The 26,137-nt window shown below is 38.4% G+C and overlaps 1 protein-coding gene across 1 annotated transcript in view; it reads left to right on the forward strand.

Annotated features, from left to right (window-relative positions):
• The window catches only part of LOC150082291 (Golgi-pH regulating cation channel), a 263,701-nt gene that overhangs the window by 36,523 nt on the left and 201,041 nt on the right, over positions 1-26,137 (forward strand). Inside the window, exons 4-5 of the mRNA XM_090380108.1 lie at positions 8,397-8,510; positions 24,110-24,151. Of these exons, the coding sequence (XP_090236234.1) occupies positions 8,397-8,510; positions 24,110-24,151 (156 nt within the window). The remainder of the gene's footprint in view (positions 1-8,396; positions 8,511-24,109; positions 24,152-26,137) is intronic.

The raw sequence follows: 26,137 nt of genomic DNA on the forward strand, positions 1-26,137 counted from the left end.
ATTAAATGCACTACGCTTCCATCGATATCATATGTTCTGTTATAAGAACCAATTTTGAACAGCTTTGTGATATTTTTCTAAAGCACATTTCTGGAAATCACGACCATAAAACAATTTGCACTTTGGTTTATTGGGCTTTTCTGTTACTGCAAGCAGTTATAAACGGGTAGTAAACTCCATGTTATTGTATTTGTGAAAATACCGATAGCTGGAATTGTTGTGGGTTTTTATGTTATTATGGTGAAATGTGTTTGCCCTTTACTGAAATCTTCAATCGCATAAATAAATTTTCAGAATTTTCTCTTCATTCCTTTTTTTTCTTTTTTTTAAGCTTCATAAACTTGTTACTCCACGCAAATCGTGTTAGTTGCAATTTGTGTGTTCCGTTAAAAAATGCTTATGCATGCTATTGAAATTTATAAAGAAAAGAGAAGATTATCTTGGAAATAAATGCCTCTTGAAGCATTTCTAAAGAAGGCAACTCCTTGTGCAACAAACCAACGAGTGCCAAGCCACTAATGAGTGATCAGTGAGTGTGCATTTAGTCGATGATGATGGTGAAGAATAAACATTCTTTAACATTTGTAAGCCATAAATAATTTCTCTATTATTATAATTTGCTTGATTTTACAGGCTATGTTTCCATTTCTTTAGATAAATCAAACATTGTTTAAACATAAACTAATTAGCTAACTAATTTCATAACGTAACCCCTATTTTTAACACTATATCTATGGGAAATAAATTACCGTTTTACGAGCGCGTGCTAGGAACGAATTAACTCGTAAAGTCGAGAACTACCTGTATAGCAAACAATTTTTATTTTATATTTAAGAATTCCATCATTACACATTTTATTTATACATTATATCTAAGAATTTTCTCTTTTGCAGTTAGCATTTTGTAGCACTGCTGATTTTATTTTCATTAAGTTAGTTAACAAGTAACTTATAATAATGAAATGCATTTACAGGCACTACTGTGTGCTTCCAGAATCTATAAAGTTTTATGGGAAAAAGGGTTCTTTGAACAGAAAATGATTTACTATTAACAGTGAACTGTACTTTTTTTTTTTTTTATTATGAAAACCTCAAACAAAAGGTATTATAACCTTTAGTACCATGTGTGGGTTGAATGTTGAGAAGATGAAAGAAGATACTTGTTGACATTAGACTTGAATTTCTGTAGATGTAAGTTTCAGAAAATAGTTGTGTGAATGGAAGTTGAAGCCTGTAAAGTCCTCCCTTGAATCTAAGGCTGTGATCATAATTATGGCCAAAGGTTTGCTTACCTTCCTTGATGCTTCTTTCAGTATAATTGGTTAAATTCCATCAGACTTGCATGCCTTATTATTTTTATCTTCAACAATTTCTCTTCCAGTTTTCGCTCAGTTAACACAAAATCATTTAGTTCCCAGTTATAACTTGGTATGCTTCTGGTATCTCCATCCCTAAAAACTTCTTCATTAGCATTAGTAGAGGCATATGATGTAAGAAAGAAAGCTCATGCAGCATCAGCCAAAAAAAAAAAAAAAAAAAACCACTTCCATTTCACCCCTCCGTTCTTTCGAAATACCTGTCCAGTTGAGCCTTAAATTTATTTAGGTTATCAACTTCCACATCAAGGGATGAAAGTCTGTTCCACCAACCAACTACCCGCTGGCTAAAGGCAAATTTCCGCACATCTCTCCTACATCTATCTTTCCTCAATCTGAATTTATGCCCTCTCAGGTGATTATTCTGAGCAAGAGGAAGAATCCCAACGGCATTGAGAATGCTCAAACCATTCAAGGCTTTGTACACCTCTATCAGATCACCTCGCCGGTGCCTAGTCTCCAGATACTGTAATTTGCAAAACTTAAGCCTTTCTTCATAAGAGCAACCCTTTATTCCATTCACTAATCTTGTTGCCCTTCTCTGTACTTGTTCCAGCAGCTCTGCATCCTTCTTGAAATGAGGCCTCCAGACCTGTATACAGTACTCAGAGTGTGGCCTGACCATTGCCTTATACAAGGGAATAATCACCTCCTTATCCCTGCTAGAAAAATTCATTCCTGTATATCATTGACAAGACACCATGAGTTACTCTTGCAGCCTGTCTGCACTGCTCAGAGAACTTCATATCTGCCTGCACAATTACCCCCAGGTCCTTTTCATTCTCTACCACTGTCAGTGTAGTACCACAGAGTTAATACGTTGCTCTGGGGTTGCCGTTTCCTATATGTAGTACTTTACATTTGTCAATGTTAAACTTCATTTGCCACCTCTCAGCCCATCTGCTCAACCTTTCCAGGTCCTGTTGCAGCAACATAGCTTCAGTAGTGTCCTTAACAACCCTGCCAACCTTTGTATCTTCTGCAAACTTGGACATTAAGCTTGATATATCATCATCAATATCATTTATAAATACAGTAAACAATAATGGATCCAACACTGAACCCCGAGGGACTCCACTAATAACACTAGTCCACGATGAGCAGTGTCCATTGATTACCACTCTCTGTCTTCTCCCCCTCAACCATCACTTTATCCATAGCAGCAATTTGCCTCCAATGCCACACTGCTCCAATTTGTGCAGCAGTCTTCCATATGCAACAGTATCAAAAGCCTTTCTAAGATCCAAATATATAATATCAAAGTTATTCCCTGCATCCAGTTCTTTTGTGACTGCATCATAGTACCCAATCAAATTAGTCAGGCAAGATTTTCCTTTAACAAAACCATGCTGTGTCCGAGCTATAACTGAAGCCTTGTCTAAATGATCCTGCAGTGCTTCTTTAACCAGTGCCTCCATTAATTTTCCTGGAACAGAAGTTAAACTCACAGGTTTCTAATTACTTGTGTCAGCCTTTGATCCTCCTTTGTGAATTGGGATCGCATTTGCACATCTCCAGTCTATGGGTACTTCCCCTGAGTCCAAAGAAGCTCTCATAATTATGGCTAAGGGTTTGCTTACTTCCTTTGCTGCCTCCTTTAATATAACTGGATAGATCCCATCCACCCCAGGTGCCTTTTTTATGTTTATCCTCAACAATTTCTCCTTCACTTTCCTCTCAGTTATTACAAAATCATCTAGCTCACTGCCAGAGTTTACTTCACCTCTGGCATTCCCCTTCGTGAATAACTCCTCGTGTGAATGTAGATGCAGAATACTCATTTAGTTTGTTAGCCACCTGAGCAGGATCCTCAACTGTTGAACCATCAATATCCAGTGGACCAATCTGATTCATCCATTTTCTTCTAGAGTTTACATAGGTAAAGAACTCTTTTCTGTTTTTCTTTGCATCCTTTGCCAAGGATTTCTCATAATCTACCTTTGCCTGCCTAATCTCCTTTGTGACTTGGTTACAGACCACCTTATATCTATCATAGGCTTCCATGTCACCCATTAATTTATATGTATCCCATGCATTTTTCTTCTCTGCCATATGTCTCATTAGTTCATCTGACATCCATTTAGGCCTAAACTGTGAATTATATTTCTTAGTTGGTATGTAAAGCCTAGTAGCTTCCAAGATAAGTTCTTTGAATGCTTCCCATTTTGAATTTGCTCTTGGTAACATCATCAGTTGGTCCCACCGTATAGAATTTAAATACCATCTCAGACCATCGTAGTCGCCTTTACGAAAGCGAAAACCCTTCCCTTTACCCCTGATGGTAGTTACCTCTTTGAGTAAATCCCACTTCAGCACACTGTGATCACTGCCACCTAGTGGTTCATTTATCTGCAGATTCTTAATGCATGAAGAATCACTGCTGATAATCAAATCAAGAGTATTACTCCCTCTAGTTGCCTCCCGAACATGCTGATGTAGAAAACAATCATCCAATAAATCCACAAATGCCTTGCTAGTGTGAGAGTGAACAACCCACAAATTCCAGTCAATATCTGGGAAATTAAAATCCCCCATTATAAGACTCTGATTTACTGGCCCACTCTATTTCCCCGTACAGTTTCTTATTATACTCATCAGAGTCATTAGGCCTATAGCACACTCCTACTCTCAATTTTTGATCTCCCAATGCTTATGTCACACCAAACTGACTCGACACTGCACTGTACAGCGATGTCGACTGGCTTCACTTCCTTGGATTTTGTGTTTCTTAACTAATAACATAACCCCTCCTCCCTCCCTTCCTATCCTGTCTATCCTTTCTGTAGACGTTGTACTCCCCAAATTCCAGTTCTGCATTCCTTATATCTGTGTGACACCACGTCACTGATATCCCAACAATATCCGCCTTTGATGCTTTGAGCAATACCGCAAATTCATCAAATTTATTTACCAAACTCCTAGCATTGGTGTACACGCAAGTATACATGCACCTGTTCTTTTTCTTAGCTACCCTAACACAACCCATGTTTTTTTTTTAACTTGTACCCCAATGACTCCCAGCAGTCTCTGAAATATCCTGCATCTTATTTTCCAAGCTGCTGCTCATTCCAATAGAAGCAGTGCAAGAATCACTTTCACCTCTGCCAGTGGCTACTGTTAATCTATTAGTCTTTGTATCCCCCCAAGCTAGCAGTTTTCCTACCCACCTAACACTGCCTCGATGGCATCAGCAAATATTCTTGCACCCATTCTATTTAAGTGTATCCCATCCCTGTAGAAGCAATCTCTCCTGTTAACAAGTACAGACCAGGCTGAAAAATATTCTACCCCTTGAACCTTGCACAATCTTTCCAGGGCCGAATTGATCGACAAGGCTCTCATCATAAGGGTCTCATCCCCATTCATGCATGAATGTGGATGCAAAATATTTATTCAGTTTGTCAGCAGTATGAACAGTATCATGAGTAGTTATGCCATCCATATTTAATGGATAAATGCAGTTCCTCTTCTTCCTTTTAGTATAACTTATGCAAAGAATTATTTTCTTCCTTTCTTTGCATTCTTAGTGAAGGAATGTAATCTGTCTTAGCTTGTCTAATGCCCTTAGTGTCTTGATTGTAGAATACTTTTTTACTTACTATAGATATATGTATTTCTTAGTAATTGATGGTCATCCCATGCATTTTTCTTCCTTGCCAATAGTCTCTCCACTTCATAATGACATCCATTTAGGTGAAAACCTTGACCATTATCTCTTAGTTGGTATGAAGAGCGTAGTAGCTTCATGATTACTTTCCCCGAGTACTTCTCATGAAGAATTTATAGTTTTTAATATCAGTTGTTGTCACTGAAAAGAATTTAAAAACTGTTTAAGACTATTTTAATTGCCTCTGTGAAAGCAAAATCTCTTTGTTTTAGACCCAATGGTAGTTATATCTTTAAATAAATCCCATATCAATATAGCTGATCAATTATATACTTTCTGTGGAACCTAACTTCATGTTTCAGACAACACAGAATCACCTTTGGTGATTTTGTGTTGTCTGATACATGTGGTTAAAGATATTAACAATGGTATTACAAGCTTCTTGTAAAATTTGGTTATATTATTGAGGTAGGCAGAGTTGTTAACAGTGAGTGCTAGGGTATATTGCTATTACAAGACTGATAAATTATACAATTGGTATGAAAAATCACATTAATGCTAATTGTTGTTGTTGTTATTTGGTTTTTAGGAGCATTAGCAACTAAGGCCATATTGCTCCGGGGTTATGCGGTGGTCATTCCCTGACCTTTCTGCATCCTCCATATTTGGTGGCTCACGGGCTCGAATCCCGGTCTCATCAAGAAGCATGTGCTACGCACTGCTGCTCCTGCCCACCCGGCTATGGAGGCGCCTTTAATGCTCGTAAATGCAAGGGTCTGCATCTGTGGTCCCAAGCAATGGGGGTGATTAAAGAAATGAGGGTGATAGCACTTTCAGTACTGTTGTAGATGAAAAGCCTGGGTTTTAATACAGTTGGGGTAAAGTTCTCTCAACAGAAGCAAAGCAGGGCAGTGCATGGGGGTGCATATCCTTGATATGCAGGTATTTTGTATGTAGCGATAAATATAATTATTTAACTGTACCTATCAATGGTTAGACCATTTCGTGAATACTGCTTACATGTCTAATGGCCTTATTTCAGGAAAGGACTAGGACTGTTATAGAAAAAAAGTACACCATTAAAACTACCAAAAAAGTGCTGCATTCCAATGCAGCAATTTAAGGTTGTACTTGGCAAGGTGCGATTTTGCTACTTGAGTACCAAGATACCTTAACATTCAAAATAAGCTAGTGTACCACATCTATATTAAATAAAATAATGTTAGGAAATGTTGGTTCTTTTGAATTTCAAAAGGATTTTATTTTGGACATTGACTGTTATCTAAAAAAATATCAACAATTGTCTCTATATGATCCAAATGTAGAACAGAAAGTAATGAACAAACTGGAAAGAAACATATAAATAAATAAATAAATTAAAATGAACAAATATAACAAAAGTTTTTTATTTGATGGTTTAAAATGTTCTTCTTCCAACAGTAGTCAAGACATAACTGCATTTGCCTTTATAATAAAGATATTGACAAAGTTAAAAGATAGAGAGGAGGAAAATAAGGTTATTTGTGAATGGAAAGAGCTATTTTTACAGTAAAAGCGACCAGTTCCGTAAGCATCAAATTTTGGGAATTGGGCATCTGCATTGGTATCTGATTGAGGTTTAAAGAATTAAAAAGGTTGTGCAAAGTTAATGATGGAGCATGTTTTTTTTCTTTCTAGTATGATCAAACAAAGGATATAGATTCAGATTAAGGAAAGATAGGTTGTAGACTGGATGACAGAATTTTCCTTTAGACTAAAAGTAATCAACTATTGGAACAAGTTAGACTTATAAAGTCAGAGAACATAACTGAGAGGAAAGCATAAGAGAAATTGTTGAAGCCAAACATAAATAAGACCTTGGGTGGATGGGATCAATCCAATTACATTAATTGAAGCTGCAAAGAAGATACGCAAACCCTTAGCCATAATTATGAGAGCATCTTTGGATTTAGGGGAGGTCCCTGAATGAAATGTAGACTGGAGATATGCAAATGTAGAGTGACATGAGTAATTAGAGACCTCTTAGTTTAATTTCTGTTCCAGGGAAAATAATGGAATCACTAGTTCAAGAAGTAATGCAGGACAGTCTAGACAGGAGTGCAATTATACTTCAGTAACAGCATGGATTTTTAAGGGGTGATCTTGTCAGACCGATTTAATTGGATACTGTGGTGCAGAAACAAAGGAACTGGATGCAAAAAATAATTTTGATATCATATACTTGGATTTCATGAGAACTTTGATACTGTTTTGCACATAAAAGACTGCTGTGCAAATTGGAGCAGTATGGCATTAAGGGGCAAATTACTGCTATGGACAAAAGGATGGTTGAGTGGGAGAAAGAGTGGTTATCAGTGAACACAGTTTTTTGTGAACTAATGTTATTAGTGGAGTTCCCCATGGTTCGTTTCTGGGTCCATTGTTTTTTTGTGTTTATTAATGAAGGTATATCCGGCTTAATGTCTAAGTATTGCAAATGATACAAAGGTTGGCAGGGTGGTTAATGAAAATAATCAAGGTATACTATTGCAACAAGATCTAGAAAAATTGGTAGATGGGCTGAGGAATGACAACTAAAGTTTAACATTAACAAATGCAAGGTACTGAATATGGGTAGCAGTAATTCCACATTAATGTGCCAACTGTGTGGTATTCACTGAGGATAGTGAAAAATTAAAAAGACCTGGAGGTAACTGTGCAGTCGGATATGAAGTTCTCAGAGCAGTGTCAACAGGCTGCTGGGTCAGTTCATGGGATTTCGTCAGTAATATACAGGAATTTTGCTAGCATAGATAGTGAGGTGATTATCCCATTGTAATAATGCAATAGTCAGACCACATCTTGAGTACTGCATACAGGTCTGGAGGCCTTATTTTAGAAAGGATGTAGAGCTGTTGGAATGGGTGCAGAGAAGTCAATGAGATTGATGATTGGAACAAATGGGTGCTCTTACCAAGAAAGGATTCATTATTTCTGCAAATTACAGCATCTCAGTCTAGCCATCTGCAAGGTGATATGATTGTGGTGTTTAAAACTTTGAATGGATTGAGGAAAGTTTGTTGCAGAATAGATGTGCAGAAGTTTACCTTCAACTAGCAGGTTGTTAATCATTGGAACAAACTTTCGTTTGTTATGGAAGTTGATATTTTAAATAAATTCAGGGAAGAACTAGAAAAACTATTGGAGGGGATGGCTAGTGATAATGCTTCCAGGCAGAAAGCTAGAAACCTTTAAAGACACTAGTATCAAATCTTTCAGCAGAGCTAGACAAGTTTATAAGTTTGAATATCTGTGACCAGTCTCAGTAACCATATTAATGTTTATTATGAAATTATTTCCAAAAATAAGTAAGTAGTTCATTTTGATATATATTGTAGTGTTTTTTTTTTTTTTTTTTGTTTTGTTTATTTACAGGAGAAAACTTTTCTACGGTACTATTATAAGTGCCTTGCTTGGTCAGGAAAGTCAAGTATTTGGTATCTCAAGAGTGAAGAGAAATTTCCATGTTCTCATACTATTCAATTACCTGTAAGTATTATAAAAACAAGTCAGACAATTTATACATTGCATTACATTTCAGGCATGTTAAATTTTTTTTTCTTATGTTTTAAAACTTTCTTTTATTTCATAATTTTTTACTAATAAAAATAAATGCACACGGTATAATATACGACGAATTAAAGAACTCTCAGTGTAAATGCACAACTTCGTTCATAATAGTAATTGTATCTCATTGAGACTGCCTTCCCAACGAGTTACTTTGTATTGCACTACCTCAAATAAGTAATGCTTCACTAATGGGGAGAAGGCTATTGTTACTTATTCTCAGTGGAAACCACCACCCAGATGGCACCATTTCAAGACTTGTTGGCCTATCATCGGTGGGCGGGTAGGTACCCTGGTGTTGCAATCATGCCAACCTAGTTATGAAGTATAACTCCACAATATGAGAGATGCCAAAAGGTGTACATAGTAATATTACTAACCAGGGTACCTGCCTGCACACCAATGATAGGCTAACAAGTCTTGAAATGGTGCCATCTGGGTGGTGGTATCCACTGAGAATAAGTAACAAAAAAAGCCTTCTCCCCATTGGCGAGGCTTAACTTATTCGATTTAGTGCAATACATGGTAATTCATTGTGAAGGTAGTCACAATATTAGATACAATTAAATCGATGCTGTTTACACTACTACTGTAGTTTACTATTACGAATGAAGTATTGTGTATTTACACTGATAGTTCTTTAATAATATTTTGCGTACCATTCTAAATTGATGCATCATGAAAATCCAATGAATATAACCCAAGATATGTTTTAAAATAGAATAAGAAGTTCAGGGCCCTGCCTGCTTGTTATAACATTTATTTTGTATAAGTTTCTAGTACCATATGACTTATGTATATTCTGACTTGACCAATATACAGTTAGTCCCCAACTTATGTAAGCCCCAGTTACGTAACTTTGGACTACGTAAATTTTTTTGGTATTCTAAAGATACTATCTGTATAATTTTTAAGAGTGAAGTTGAATGAAGATACAATAAATTTTTATTTTCATTTCAATGCAAATGGGAATGAAAATTGTTTCCATTTGCAGGTTGTTATCCAACGAAAAGTTGGATAACATGAGTTAACATTTCATTTTCTGCTTTAAGACGTAGCTTATTGCTGCTCCTGGAACAGAGAAGTTTTTTCTGATTTATTTTCTGTTTTATTAGCTTAAATTGGCATATTAACTTATTTTCTAGAGTAGCTTTATATTCCTAGTTACGATACTTAGTTTAAAGTTTAACTTAGATAGAGATTTTGTAGGTATTACTTAGTATCGGTTAGGGTATCAAATCCACGTGTTACAAGTTGCAGCTCCGTTGAACGAGAGGTTTTTTTTTTTTAACCATATTTAGCCGATTTATTAACCAATTGTTATATCAAATTATTTTCTGTAAGTAGCTAGTCAGGATCCTTAGTTTATTCTGAATTGAGACAGCGAGATTTGGAAGTTAATCGATACTTAAGTGTCCGTAGATTTACCGTTCGTAAATTGCCGCCATTGTTACGCGATACAAAATATCTCGAACTAGATAGCATAAGCTTAGTTTAGTATAGTACATAATATAATATTGTCAGTTAATCAGTAAATCTATTAATCTTGTTGAACTTCATTGTCAATTAAATTGTACTTTTAACTATATACATATAATGACTTAGATTATGTAACATAAATAATTAGCAAAAATAAATAATTAATACTTGATACGGAAGTTATATAAAGGGATTTCGTAGATAACACTCGATACTGAAACATAAATATAGCGTTATAACTGTGTTGGGATACAAGTTTAGGGTTTTAATTTTGTACTGAAATCGAAATTTTATTGAAATTAAATCGAAACCATGACTCAGAGCAGCAAAGCAAAAGGCTCAAGCTAATGGAAGTGCCGAGGGATGCACTCCCATTAGCTTGAGCTAATGGGAGAACTGAGGGGAGCAGTTGCCCTCTGAATCACATCCTTTTAAAATGCACTATTTGCTTGATGTTTGTGGAGCAGTCGGTACGGGACATGATATTGCCATGGGGGGATGACTTTGTATGTGCGCGATGCAAGGAGTGTAAGGAAATCAGGCGACAACTCAGCGTTGTTATGGCCCTATATGAGCTCTTGAAGGACAGGGTGGATGCCCTCGAAGGATTAAAAGTGAGGAGCCCATCAAGTTCTCAGCTGCCCACACCGCCCACACCAATGTCAGAGCTTGCACTTCGGCATCACGCAACACAGCGGCAACCCCTAAGACAGAATGCGCTGGTCCCAAAGGAATTAGTAGTTGTTGGTGACTCTATTGTCAGGGAAATGGGAAACATGCTTTGTAAAAAGGATAGGTGGAACAGGACCAGGGGCAAAAGTTGATGACGTTGTAGAGTGGATATCATCTTTTAAGGGCACAAAAGGTGATATACTTGTACACGTTGGAACTAATGATATTAAGAGTAGGAGACCGGTGGAATTACTTAACAAGTACAAGTCACTGTTGAAAAAAAGCCATGAATTTGGGTTGAATTTGAAAGTGTCTACAATTCTGCCCAGACATGACAGGAGGGAGTATAGGATGAGAGCCCTGTCGATCAATTTGGCCCTGGAAAGATTGTGCAAGGCTCAAGGGATAGAATTTTTTTCAGCCTGGTTTGTACTTGTTAACAGGAGAGATTGCTTCTACAGGGATGGGATACACTTAAATAGAAAGGGTGCAAGAATGTTTGCTGATGCTATCGGTGCAGTGTTAGGTGGATCAGAAAACTGCTAAATTGGGAGGATACAAGGACTAATAGATTAACAGTAGCCACTGGCACAGGTGAAAGTGATTCTTGCACTGCTTCTATTGGAATGAGCAGCAGCTTGGAAAATAAGATGCAGGATATTTCAGAGACTGCTGGGAGTCATTGGGGTACAAGTTAAAAAAAAAACATGGGTTGTGTTAGGGTAGCTAAGAAAAAGAACAGGTGCATGTATACTTGCGTGTACACCAATGCTAGGAGTTTGGTAAATAAATTTGATGAATTTGAGGTATTGCTCAAAACATCAAAGGCAGATATTGTTGGGATATCAGACACGCGGTGTCACACAGATATAAGGAATGCAGAACTGGAATTTGGGGAGTACAATGTGTACAGAAAGGATAGACAGGATAGGAAGGGAGGAGGGGTTATGCTATTAGTAAAGAAACACATAAAATCCAAGGAAGTGAAGCCAGTCGACATCGCTGGACAGTGCAGTGTTGAGTCAGTTTGGTGTGACATAAGCATTGGGAGATCAAAATTGACAGTAGGAGTGTGCTATAGGCCTAATGACTCTGATGAGTATAATAAGAAACTTTACAGGGAAATAGAGTGGGCTGGTAAATCAGAGAGTCTTATAATGGGGGATTTTAATTTCCCAGATATTGACTGGAATTTGTGGGTCGGTCACTCACACACTAGCAAGGCATTAGTGGATTTATTGGATGATTGTTTTCTAAATCAGCATGTTCTGGAGGCTACTAGAGGGAGCAATACTCTTGATTTGATTATCAGTAGTGATTCTTCATGCATTAAGAATCTGCAGATACAGGAACCACTAGGTGGCAGTGATCACAGTGTGCTGAAGTGGGATTTACTCAAAGAGGTAACTACCATCAGGGGTAAAGGGAAGGGTTATTACTTTTGTAAAGGCGACAACGATGGTCTGAGACAGTATTTAAGTTCTATACAGTGGGACCAACTGATGATGTTACCAACAGAAAACTCAAAATGGGAAGCATTCAAAGAACTTATCTTGGAAGCAACTAGGCTTTACAGACCAACTAAGAAATATTGTTCAAGGTTCAGGCCTAAATGGATATCAGATGAACTAATGAGACATATGGCAGAGAAGAAAAAATGCATGGGATACATATAAATTAACATGTGACACAGAAGCCTACGATAGATATAAGTTGATCTGTAATCAAGTTACAAAGGAGGTTAGGCAGGCAAAGGCAGATTACGAGAAATCTTTGGCAAGGGATGCAAAGAAAAACAGCAAGGAGTTCTTTACTTATGTAAACTCTAGAAAGAAGGGGATGAATCAGATTGGTCCACTTGATATCGATGGTTCAACTGTTCACAATCCTGCTCAGGTAGCTAACAAACTAAATCAATATTTTGCATCTACATTCACACATAAGGAGTTATTCAGGAAGGGGAATGCCATAGATAAAGTAAACACTGGCAGTGAGCTAGATGATCTTGCAATAATTGAGAGTAAAGTGGAGGAGAAATTGTTGAAGATAAATACAAGAAAGGCACCTGTGGTGGATGGGATCTATCCAGTTATATTAAAGGAGGCAGCAAAGGAAGTAAGCAATCCATTAGCCATAATTATGAGAGCTTCCTTGGACTCAGGGGAGGTACCCACAGACTGGAGATGTGCAAATGTAACCCCAATTCACAAAGGAGGATCAAAGGCTGACACAAGTAATTATAGACCTGTGAGTTTAACTTCTGTTCCAGGAAAATTAATGGAAGCACTGGTTAAAGAAGCACTGCGGGATCATCTAGACACGACTTCAGTTATAGCTCAGACACAGCATGGTTTTGTTAAGGGAAGGTCTTGCCTGACCAATTTGATTGGATACTATGATGTAGTCACAAAAGAATTGGGAATAACTTTGATATTATATATTTGGATCTTAGAAAGGCTTTTGATACTGTTGCACAGGGAAGACTGCTGCACAAATTGGAGCAGTGTGGCATTGGTGGCAAATTGCTGCTTTGGATAAAGGGATGGTTGAGTGGCAGAAGACAGCGAGTGGTAATTAATGGACACTGCTCATCGTGGACTAATGTGGAGTCCCTCAGGGTTCAGTGTTGGTCTATTGTTGTTTTCTGTATTTATAAATAATAATGATGATGGTATGTCAAGCTTAATGTCCAAGTTTGCAGACGATACAAAGGTTGGCAGGGTTGTTAAGGATGCTACTGACACTATGTTGCTGCAACAGGATCTGGAAAGGTTGAGCAGATGGGCTGAGAGGTGGCAAATGAAGTTTAACATTGACAAATGTAAAGTACTACATATGGGAAACAGCAACCCCAGAGCAACGTATCAACTCTGTGGCACTACACTGACAGTGGTAGAGAATGAAAAGGACTTGGGGGTAATTGTGCAGGCAGATATGAAGTTCTCTGAGCAGTGCAGACGGGCTGCAAGAGTAGCTCATGGTGTCTTATCAATGATATACAGGAATTTTTCTAGCAGGGATAGGGAGGTGATTATTTCCTTGTATAAGGCAATGGTCAGGCCGCACCTTGAGTACTGTACACAGGTCTGGAGGCCTCATTTCAACAAGTATGTAGAGCTGCTGGAACGAGTACAGAGAAGGGCAACAAGGTTAGTGAACAGAACGAAGGGTTGCTCTTACGAAGAAAGGCTTAGGTTTTGCAAATTACAGTGTCTGGAGACTAGGCACTGGCGAGGTGATCTGGTAGAGGTGTACAAAGCCTTGAATGGTTTGAGCATGCTCAATGCTGATGGGATTCTTCCTCTTGCTCAGAATAATCACCTGAGGGGGTATAAATTCAAATTGAAGAAAGACAGATGTAGGATAGATGTGCGGAAATTTGCCTTTAGCCAGCGGGTAGTTGGTTGGTGGAACAGACTTCCATCCCTTGTTGTGGAAGTTGATAGCCTAAATAAATTTAAGGCTCAGCTGGACAGGTATTTCGAATGAACGGAGGGGTGAAGTGGAAGGGGTTTTTTTTTTTTTTTTTTTTTTTTGGCTGATGCTTCATAAGCTTGCTTTCTTGTATCATATGCCTATGCTAATGCTAAACCTGTGTTTGAGACAGGTGAACTTCGTCAAAGCACTTCAGAGAACCCCCCACAATGTTTGAGCTGTGTGTGTGTGTGTTCCATCGGCTATTTCTTCAGACAATTACAGCCGACCGGGCTAGCCGAGTGGGTAAAGTACCTGCCCGGCAACCCAAAGGTCGCGGGTTCGATTCCCGCCTCGGGCTTGGATCAAAGTACTGCAAAAACCTTGGGAGGTGCAATATGGCCACAGAAGCCGATGCGCCAACAACTACCAAATCAAAAAAAAAAAAAAAAAAATCAGACAATTACACTCAAGCCCTTCGTTTCTACAACCTTTCCTTCCTTTCTTTCTGGATTATAGAGTCAGTTCAGTTTTGTTTGAGCGAAGTGGGAGATTTTGTTTGCATTTTGTATATAATATTTGTTACACATGTCTGGTTATTGTGGTGAAGTTGAAATTCACATTGTTCTAACATTTGCAATGACTGTGTGAAACTATCATCTTGTAGTGCGTGCTTCATTCTCATGTCATGAGGTGTGACAGCATCACTTGTAACTTAAGTCTCTTGTGAAGATCTTTACAGAAAATCTCATTTTGACCATTATCGTTGTGCTGTCTAGGAGAATAATTGAAAGCAGGGCTACTTCACTGCTGTCCCCAGATAAAGTTTTTAATTGCTGTGGTATATAACAATTTTTTTCATTCTTCTGAGGATATTATGCAGATTTTGTAATTTTGGGATATCAGGGATATAGTAGCAATATTTTATTAGTCATTTCCGAGTTACGTAAAACTCTACTTGCATAAGAAGTCCTGGAACGCATCTTTTATGTATGTCAGGGACAGACTGTATAGAGCTTATATTCCCTATCATCAGTGGTTGGATGTCATCTCTTTTGCCTACATGTTGGATGGTTTTGTGTGGTGTTGGCATGCTTTATCTTCTAAAAATAGTCTTCTTAGTAAGGTAATTTTAGCAATGCAAATTGAAATAATTCTAACATAAATAATAGTAAAGTTAAATCTAGTTTACTATTATTTAAGTAAAGTTTCTTTTAAACTTTAAAAATTGTGTTAAGTTTACTTAAATTATTTTCTTGTATTTTTTATTATTTTTTTTAAATATAAAAAATATCAAATATCATTTCGAATCCTGTGATGTTGAGATGATATCTAGGCTACAGTGGGACTGTTGTATTTTTGAAAAGATACTCTTTCCTCCTCCTGTGGTCCTGCATGCTAATATCTCTAGGTAATTGGTACTAGTTGTAGGCAACTCTGCAAAGAAGGAAGGCTGCAAGACTTTGTATGTTGTGGCACATCACATTACATTCACAGCAAGTACTAATATGTGAACGTAGTGTTGTGGCACATAATTTTCACATATTAGTACTTGCTGTTGCATATTTCTATAAAACAATGACTTTCAGAGTTCATTCAGCAGTTATGTCTGTTAACATAATCACTGATATGGCAGTGTGACCTAAAAACACTGTAGCTATTGGTCTGTGCTAATTGGGTATAACGTGAAAAGAGAAATCATATAATTAGGCTCCACTGTACCTGTTCAGTAATATTAGTAGTGGCAAATGATGCAATAAAGCAAAAAAAAAAATCAAAATCACTTCCTGTATCACCTGTCCAACCTTGTAATAATTTGCTCAGTTCTTCCTTAAATTATTTATTCAAACCACTCACTTTTCCCTCTCATTGATTTTTCCCTCTGATGAAAACCAGAATTCAATAAGAAAGAGATTTAATGGTATTAATGTTTGAATATAATAATTATTATTCAGACTGACCTTAAGAGTTATGAACTGTTAAGGATAGTCTGGATAAGCTCTAATTACCTTAAGAGTTATGAACTCTTAAGGTAATTAGATAGTAAAACAGCTTCTCTGTTAACTAAGTTTTTTTTTTAATATTCAGTCAGTGAGAAGTTGAAATAGATGAATATACTATTTATTTCCGCTTCTCATTGAATATTTAGAAAATTTATTTTTATAGATATTCTCTTAAGTACATTCTGTTACGTCTTAGAAATACCAAAGGAGGGACCCTTACATCTGACTGATAGTGCCAGTCATGCACAGTAAACTGCATGATGTAATAGTTAACTGTTTGATGTTGAAGCATGTGGTTGTGATGTATGCGAAATTGCTAATGTTTGTCAGTCATAAGAATAATTGCTTCAATAATAGGGTGGACATGACATCCACTGCTTCTGTCTTATAAACAGGCAGGTCAACCAGAGAACACAGAAATTCGGTTTACATACAGATATATAGTCCTTATTCTTTGTTTCCCATATAGTATTAATATTAGCATTAGTAGTTGCAAAATGATGTAAGGAAACAAGCTTATTCAGCATAAGCAAAAAAACAAAACAACACAACTCTTATCCACTTAATTGCTTATCCCTTCTAATAATTTGTGCAATCCTTTAAATTTATTCAGACCCGCTTCCACAACACCAGATGAAGGTTTGTTCCAATAATCAGTTACTCTAGCAACGTGCCTGCCGGAACTTCAGCTACAAGACCCTCAATATTTGGATCGGCTGCCTTCATCGAAATTTACAAAATGCTTCAACCAATAAAGCAGCCCTGTTGCTTGAACTTAGAAGTTTGATTCCTGACTTTATTTACTCAAGTATGCTCCCAAACCGTCAGAGAATCTGAGCACAATTGTGGATGTCAAAAACTTAAGTTCACAATTTTAATCCGTGAGTCCCTTGACTCTTGTCATCAACATAGTACCACTACTGTAAATTGCACACAATTTATACTGAATTTGAGCGACAAGCAGTTGTATGACCCACCCTCTCTCTTTCTCCCTTCTGCTCTTTTTCTCTCTTTTCTCTTTCACTTTCTTTCTTTCTCTTGGGCTCTGCCTGTGTCGACTATCCTGCCTTACTCTGGCGATCGGTTACAACAGTAACTTGAGCCCTTAGAAATCGGGGACTTTAGGGGCCCTGGGTTTCTGCAACAACAGGTCGCATCGTGTTTTTAATGGAAAGATCGCTTAGCATCTTTCCATCCCGCAAAATCTATTTTCTTGGCTAAAATGTTGACAGAGAGAATACGACACTTCAATTAACACTTAACGATATTTATTACAAACAAAAAGGTCATGTATACAATCTATTTCACACCCTAAACATTATGAATAAAATATGCATCAATCTATGCGCAATCATTTACAAACAGAAAGAAATAAGAATCAAAGGTCTCTCAATTTCATACGTTTGTATATTTTAACTTTCTGGACAAATCCTGTCCCTTCCTTTAAACTTCCTCTAAGTAATACAAGGGCGTGAACAATAATACATGTTATTAACTTAATTCTACTTTCCACATGTAAAAGAAACTCAGAAAGGAAGCATTGAATTTAGGATATATTTTGGCTGTTTCACACAAGTTCATTTATACATAAGAATGGTTTTTGCTTACCACTTTGGGTGGATTTGTCCCTAGGCTTGTTGCAAGGCTTCCTTCTGTAGAGGCGTTGGCAGCGGTCCTCTCTGGTCCTTGCAATTCTATTTCTTTTCAGTGAAAGGGTGATGAGGCGGCTACTGAAGGAGCTCAGATGAGAAGCGATGGGGACTGAGGCGACGACGAGAGGCACACTGGAGATGACGACCACCATGGCAGTCCACAACCACACCCCAACAGCCTTTGGTCTCATTTTTGGGCCCTTTTATTTTTTGGGCTCTCCTTTGTCTTTGAGAGCACAGTTCTCTCATTGGACACTGGAAGTCACGAGTTTCCTGTCCCGGACGGTCCAGGGATGACTCCCCCCCATTGGGTCCCCTTGTCTCTGGGTGTTTTGCCTAGCGTCTTAGTGTCGGAGATATTAATAAAATGCTCGCCTACTGACTTTCTCATGCTAGCTTCCCATCCTGGCCAGCGTCCCACGATTTCCATTGTATTACCCTGGTCGTAAAAACTTTTGGGTGTCGTGGTTGGCGAAGAGAGCCTAGCTTGCAGCATTCTTTCATTGTACTTTAATTTCTGCAGTTTTAGACATATTCCCAGATAAAATTCTTTCAGGCTCCCTGTATGCTATGTTTCGACAATATGCTATGAATGTATCATTTTCTTTGGCCCATATGCTGTGATGGTCTTCGGGGAAGTTTTTAATCTTGCTACTCATCAGCTATGGGGGGAAAACAGTTAGGGCGAGAGATTTTCACATTCCCTGGGATACAAACTTTGTCTAGCTACAATGGGAATATTCTCTCTCTATTCTTTTAGCTGGTAATAGATACCCACAGTTACACAACTCAGGCTTGATGTTGCTCCATTACAATATCGATGACTGGGTATTAGTATGAATAGGTTATAATTCCAGGGAAAGTAAAACTCTCGGGCTAACACAGTTATCTACAGAATACTAGATCTGTAGATAACTGTGTTATCTGTAACTTTGGGAATGAAGTTTGCTGTTCTTCCCTGAAGCCCACCAATCACTGATATTGCTTTAGGTATAGAAGCGTCGTTAACACATTTCCCTGAAGAAGTAATGAACACAATTCGCCTGAAAACCACAGCAATTTTACATCATGCTTGCCCTGCTTCTTCCAGTCTCAACCGCAAACAAATCTCTGCCCTTAAAGCATTGAAACAAGATTCATCCATCGTCATCCTTCCGGCAAAAAAAGGGCTTCGAACAGTTGTATTGAATCGTACAGATTATGAGATGAAAGCCCTGTTGCTCCTACAGGACACTTCTGTCTACCAACCCTTAACGATGGGAGTCAAAAGTAAACATCCTCATCAACAATAGGTTTAAGCAGGAGAAAATAACAGAATCCACACATAGTTGCCTCCGTGCCTCCGGCTGCCAGATTCTGCAATTCTTCGGGCTACCAAAAGTCCACAAAGAAGGTATACTGTTAAGACCCATTGTCTCCTGTTGTGGCTCACCGAGTTATGATTCTTGGTTCTTGATTATACCGAGGTTTGAGCTCGTCACCACCAAATACGGAGGATGCGGAAAGGTTAGGGAATGACCACTGCATATCCCAGAGCAATATGGCCTTAGTTGCTAATGCTCCTAAAAACCAAACAACAAACAAACAAACCGAGTTATGAGTTGGTGAAGTTTGTCTCAGGGCTCTCCTTTCTTCCCTAGAAGGCAAGACCACGAACACCGTTTCCAATAGTGGTGAATTTATAGAACAGATCTGAGCCCTATCCATCTCAGAAGATCAAATTATGGTATCATTTGATGTAGTGTCCCTTTTTACCTCCATCCCAGTCGAGCTTGCCATCACATGTGCCAAGAAACTCTTGGATAGTGACCAGATCTTTGACAGCAGGACCAAACTAACATCAGATGATATTTCCACCGCCCTCAGACTATGCTTAACTGGTGGCGCAGTTGTGTTCAACAACTCCATTTACCAACAGGTGCACCGCACAGCCACGGGTTCCCCAGTTAGTTCAGTCATGGCAAACATCACGATGGAAGAATTGGAGGGGCATCCATTTACGAGTGTACCAGATCCCATTGCCTTTTGGTGTTGCTATTAGACCACCTCAACCTTTTGGTGTTGCTATTAGACCACCTCAACCTTTTGGTGTCACTATTAGACCACCTCAACCTTTTGGTGTTGCTATTAGACCACCTCAACCTTTTGTCGCCTTTCATAAAATTCACCATTGAACTAGAGTCGGACAGTACCCAACCATACTTAGACACCCTTGTCCGACGTGAGGGCACGCGCTTGAAGACAACAGTCTGCTGCAAGCCAGTGTGAGCTGGCCAATTTACCAACTATCAGTCAGCACACACGTGCAGCCATCTTCTTGGCACTGCGCGGACCTTGTTAACTCGTGCCTTGACCCACTCTAGTTCTGTGGATGAGAGGCACACCTAGATTGCTAGGGTCAAGATAGACCTTGCGAGGTGTGGCTACCTAACAGTACCCTAAACAGGTGTGACCTGCAGGCACATGATCACATAGCGACCAACAGGAACATTCAAAGTAATGACTCCACCCCACAAGCGCCTTTATCCCAAACTACCTGAACCAAACTACCTGAACAAACTACCTGAGCCAGCGGGTGGTTGGTTGGTGGAACAGACTTCCATCCCTTGTGGTGGAGGTTGACAGCCTAAATAAGTTTAAGGCTCAGCTGGACAGGTATTTTGAACGAACAGAGGGGTGAAGTGGAAGTGGGTTTTTTTTTTTTTTTTGGCTGATGCTGCATAAGCTTGCTTTCTTGCATCAAATGCCTCTACTAATGCTAATGCTATCACAGCAGTTTTCTAGGATCCTAAAATCTCATGGGATAAAGTGCATACAGCTCCAGGAAATTGCAATCCCTCATTTCAACAGTGAAATCACCGGTTCCCACCTTACTACAAAGCGGAATAGTCTACTACATTTCTTGCCGTGACTGCACTAGCTGCTACACTGGAGAAACTAGGAGAAGACTCGGCAAACATATCTCAGAACACGAAAGAGCCATCCGCTTAGCGGACATAGAACACTCAGCCCTTGCTGAGCACTTCTGGGCAACCTGACATGCATTACCCCCCCCCCCAATGTCATGGTTATTGATCAGTCCCACCATTACCGATGGCACACCTGGTTGGAGCTGTTACACATCAAGTGGTCTAATACTTTGGTCAACAGAAGCAGTAGATGTCATGTCCACCCTATTATTGAAGCAACTATTCTCATAACTGACAGACTTTGGCAATTTCGCATATGTCACAACCACATGCTTCAGCATCAAACAGTTAACTATTACATCACGCAGTTTACTGTGCATGACTGGCACTACACACCCTTATGTTCTGCGTTCCTCAGCTGTCAGTTTGACTGATAAAGGTTACCATAATAACTGAAAGCTCTTTGTACTGTATGTACTTAACATATTGTGTTTTACAATTTAACATTAAACTTGTCATTTATTTTATTTTATTTGTCTTCCGTTTTGCTCTGTGCTGCATAGTAACTTACCATAATGAATCCAGAGTGCACAGGCCTCTTTAACTATACTCTAGTTGAAATCAAATTTTCTCACTTGTCTTGCAACTATTGTTTTTTCAATTTAAATTTATTTCCTCTTTTGTATGTCCAAAAAAAGAGTAAGTATGCCATCATCATTTAATTTACTCAATCCATTTAAAACCTTATACACTTCAATTGGTCTCCTAACAAAGGGAAGAGGTCGGCCTCAGTAGGAGATATGGCCACCCCTAATGTCAATGTAGGCTTTGCACTGCCTGTCCATACTTAGAACAATGTTGTTGATAAGTTCTTGTGGTAACATTGTCCATTCCTCTGTCAGTGCTATCTTCAGCTGGTGAACATTTTCTGGTGGGTGTGGACGTGCCGCTAGGCATCTCCCCAGAGAGTCCCATGTGTGTGTGTTCGATGGGATTTAGATTGGCGGAACGCCAATTCATACGAACAATGTCCTCACTTTCCAAAGGGATATCAACAGCTGCAGTGTGATGGGGTGTGGGTTATCATCCATAAACATGAACTCGGGGCCAATGGCACCTCGGAATAGACACACATGGGGAAGGATTATCTCAGTATAGTAGCGCTCACTGGTTACAGTACCGCTTTCCAGTATCTGAAGATGTGTATGTCCATCCAAGATAATGCCTTCCAGATGAGTACACCTCGACCGCCATATCGATCCCTTTCAGTGATGTTTGCGGGGTGATACTGTGTGCCAACCTCTCGCCAGGTTAGCTGATGTCCAGAATCACTGCTGAGACCGAATCTACTCTCATCAGTAAAGAGTACCTTACCCCATTGTGCTGCTGTCCAGTCCTTGTATTCTATGCACCACTGTAAATGGTGTCTCCGATGGGCAGGTGTTAAAGGGACACAGCGTACTGGCCATTGGGCAAACAGTCCACCTTTGTGGAGTCTCTTGGCCACAGTAAACCGCTATATCCTTTGCTCCTGTGCAGCTGGTTTGCAATGGATCCTGCTGTCTGGTGTCGGTCCCTCTTGGTCTGTCGGAGTATATAGTGGTCATCATTGGGCATTGTTTTTCCTGGACGACCACCACTGGTCCTTCGAATAGCTGTACCTGTTGTTCTGAAGGCCAACCACACACGTGAGACGATGCTATGGGCGATACCGAACTCTGCAGCCTTGCACTTCGACCTTCCTCGAGCTTCCCAGTTATTCGACCCTGGGTAAAGTCATCCAGATGTTGTCTATTGATCATTTTGTTGTCTGTAGCACTGTATGAAACCAATTGAACGTCTGTAACATTCATGCTCACCATTCGGTAATTTGCACATAACTGCTGAACTGCTGCTTTTATCTGTTTATGTGAGCCCTCGATTCAAATTTTTCCATGTGCACCAGCTTTCTACTGAACTTCCACAGTTATGCAAATCGCCACAGGCTGTTTCGTTTGATTTTGTGGTTGTAACCTTTAGAAATAGTGTTGGTCCTTAAGTTTTGCACACCAGTGTACATTGGCACTTTAATCCAGAGGAATCTCTCCTTAGCCCAATGATAACCTCATAAATGACATGATTGGTATATGCCACCAACTCCAGGAACTTTACTTACCTTTAGGTATGAAAGTTTTTATAATAAACAATACTCAGCCCACTTGCTCAGCCTCTTCTCACTGTGAAGTACATTTTCAATTTATAGCAATCAGCCGTGTTATCTAAGACCTTTTCTACATCCATTAGCCTTGATTCATGCACTTTTTTTTTTTTTTTTTGAGGGACTCAGAGTGCACATGCCAAAAAAATATAAAGCACGGTATCATAGGTTATCCATGCCTCAGTGCACACTTGCTGGCTAATCCAAGAGCTCTTTAAACAATTTTATGCTTGGGTAATTTTTCATCACTTTCTGTGCATATAATTATGTCAGACTTACCACCAGCAGATTCTGGTTATGGGGATACCTAAGGTCTCTAGTTTATACAGGCATTCCCAGAAAAAGTATCAGAACCGAAAGCAACTTTAATTAAAGGGTTAACAAACAATGCAGGCTAAATGCATTCATCAACTGTTTCAGTAGTGATCAGCCATGCTATAAATTGTATCAGTAATAATGTTTTCTGATAGTTAGTCTATTATAATTTTTTTCCCATTTCTTTATTTGTCTTAATAATTGTGATCCTGCACCTGATGATGCAGACTAAAAGTGCAATTATGCAAATCTAACATCAGCTAAAATCAGCCATGTGGTAGGCAATGGCATACCACCACATTATCTGATGCCACAGAGACCATAACAAAACCAACTCCAAACACTGCTGTTAAAGGAAGACCTGCAACTAGGTGGAAGGATGGGATCAGTGAACTTTTGGGCATGACATTTTGCGCTACTTCTACTATAGTACATGATCAATGCAGTTGGAGGAATTTGTTGGTGGCCACAACATCTCCTCATGGAATTATGTGACTGGAAGAAGAACATCAGCTATCTTGAAGTGCATAGCTAACATGAATAAACAAAAATTTCAAAATTTTCAACTCTTTCCATTGAGCACCTTGAGAGATACAAGGCCTCAAAACCCCAAAAGTTTTTTGTTTTTGGAATGGTAAAAAATAACATTAAAATATTTTGATATAATTGATTTAATTTGATAATAAATGCTTCACTGTTTTTTTTTCTTCTTTTTGTATAGCTGTATAGATTTGCTAAGAAATGAACACATGCACAGATTTCACATTTTAATGGCAATTAAAATGCATATGAAATTATAAAAATTGATTTGATTTGATGTTTTTTTGTTGATTTCACTGTAAATTAATTAAATTTAATTTAATATTTTTCTTTTATTTAGCAAGTTACAGATCCTTTGAAATTATACCAGTCAGATAACAAGGTATGTTATTTATCAGTTTGGTCTCTGCTAATTTTTTAATATAGGTAATTTCTGATTTTGTGCTGATTTCTAAAATGGCATATTTCAGCATTATCATCTAGCTTATGCTCAAATTATTAACAGATGTCTGTCATGAAATGACTAGTGGCATGGGTCCATACATTCTATCACCATAAAATGTAAAAATAAAAATGTAGGAGACATGAGGCAAATGGGAAGGGGGGAAGGAGAGAGAGTGAAAATGTATAACTTGCAAATTTATGACATTCTAGATTGTGTCCCAGATTTGCTTGTGAAAAAAGAAAGTTGCTTATGAACTACAGGCTGTTTTGTTATTCATTGCTGTCCCATTATGATTCATTACTAGTGCTTGACATTTGCAGCACTAGTACAGTAATCAGCTATATGAAGTGTCCGGATTGATGTGCTAGGGACATAAGGTTGATACCCAAAGATAATAAAGCACTCAGACTTATTTATGTTGGTTTAATTATGTTTATTTCCAATTTGAAAATATTTAAAATAATTTATGATTAAAATTATATATACTTCTTTAAAATTTATTTTCATTAAAATGTATTTAAATGTGTTCATTTATGAGCTTAGAGTATTGAACACATTTAAATATATCTTTCATGAGCTTAGAGGATTGATCACATTTAAACTCATCATTCATGAGCTTAGAAGATTGAACACATCGAGAGGCAACCAGAGAAAGTAATACTCTTGATCTGGTTACCAGCAGTGATCATTCATGTATTAGGAATTTGCAGATTAAAGAACGACTAGGTGGCAGTGATCACAGTGTACTGACGTTGGGATTTACTTAAAGATTTAATTACCATCAGGGGTAAAGGAAAGGGTTTTTTCTTCCGTAAAGGCGAGTACAGTGGTCTCTGACAGTTTTTAAATTCTGTACAGTGGGATCAACTGACGATGTTACCAACAGTAAATTCTAAGTGGGAAGCATTCAAGGAATTAATCGTGGAAGCTACTAAAAGTTTCATACCTATTAAGAAATATTGTTCAAGGTTTAGGCCTAAATGGTTGTCAAATGAACTAATGAGACTCGTAACAGAGAAGAAAAATGCATGGGATGCATATAAATTATCAAGCGACTCAGAAGCCTATGGCAGATATAAGTTAATCTGTAATCAGGTCACAAAGGAGGTTCGGCAGGCGAAGGCAGATTACGAGAAATCCTTGGCAAAAGATGCTAAAAAAAACAGCAAGGATTTCTTTACTTATATAAACTCTAAAAGGAAGGGGATGAATCTGATTGGTCCACTAGACATCGATGGTTCGACTGTTGATGATCCTGCTCAGATAGCAAACAAACTGAATGAGTATTTTGCATCTACATTCACACGTGAGGAATTATTAAGGTTTGAAAATGGCAGAAGGTTATCAAATTGTAGCAGGGTGCTTAATGATCTTGTAATAACTGAGAGCAAAGTGGAAGAGAAATTGTTGAAGTTAAACATAAGAAAAGCACCTGGGGTGGATGGGATCTATCCAGTTATATTAAAGGAGGCGGCAAGGCAACTAAGCAAACCCTTAGCCATAATTATGAGAACATCCTTGGACTCAGGGGAGGTTCCCACGGACTGGAGATGTGCAAATGTATCCCCAATTCACAAAGGGGGATCAAAGGGTGACACGAGTAATTACAGACCAGTTAGTTTAACTTCTGTTCCGGGTAAAATAATGGAGTCGCTGGTTAAAGATGCATTGCAGGATCATCTAGACAAGACTGCAGCAATAATTCAGACACAGCATGGGTTTGTTAAGGGAAAGTCTTGTCTGACAAATTTGATAGGATATTATGATGTGGTTACAAAGGAACTGGATGTAAAAAACAATTTTGATATCATATATTTGGATTTCAGGAAAGCTTTTGACACTGTTGTGCATGGAAGACTATTGTACAAATTGGAGCAGAATGGTATTAAGGGTAAGTTGCTACAATGGATAAAAGGATGGTTA

This window comes from Mastigoproctus giganteus, chromosome 8 (genome assembly GCF_048544385.1).
Source record: "Mastigoproctus giganteus isolate SK-2022 chromosome 8, ASM4854438v1, whole genome shotgun sequence".
NCBI lineage: Eukaryota > Metazoa > Arthropoda > Arachnida > Uropygi > Thelyphonidae > Mastigoproctus > Mastigoproctus giganteus.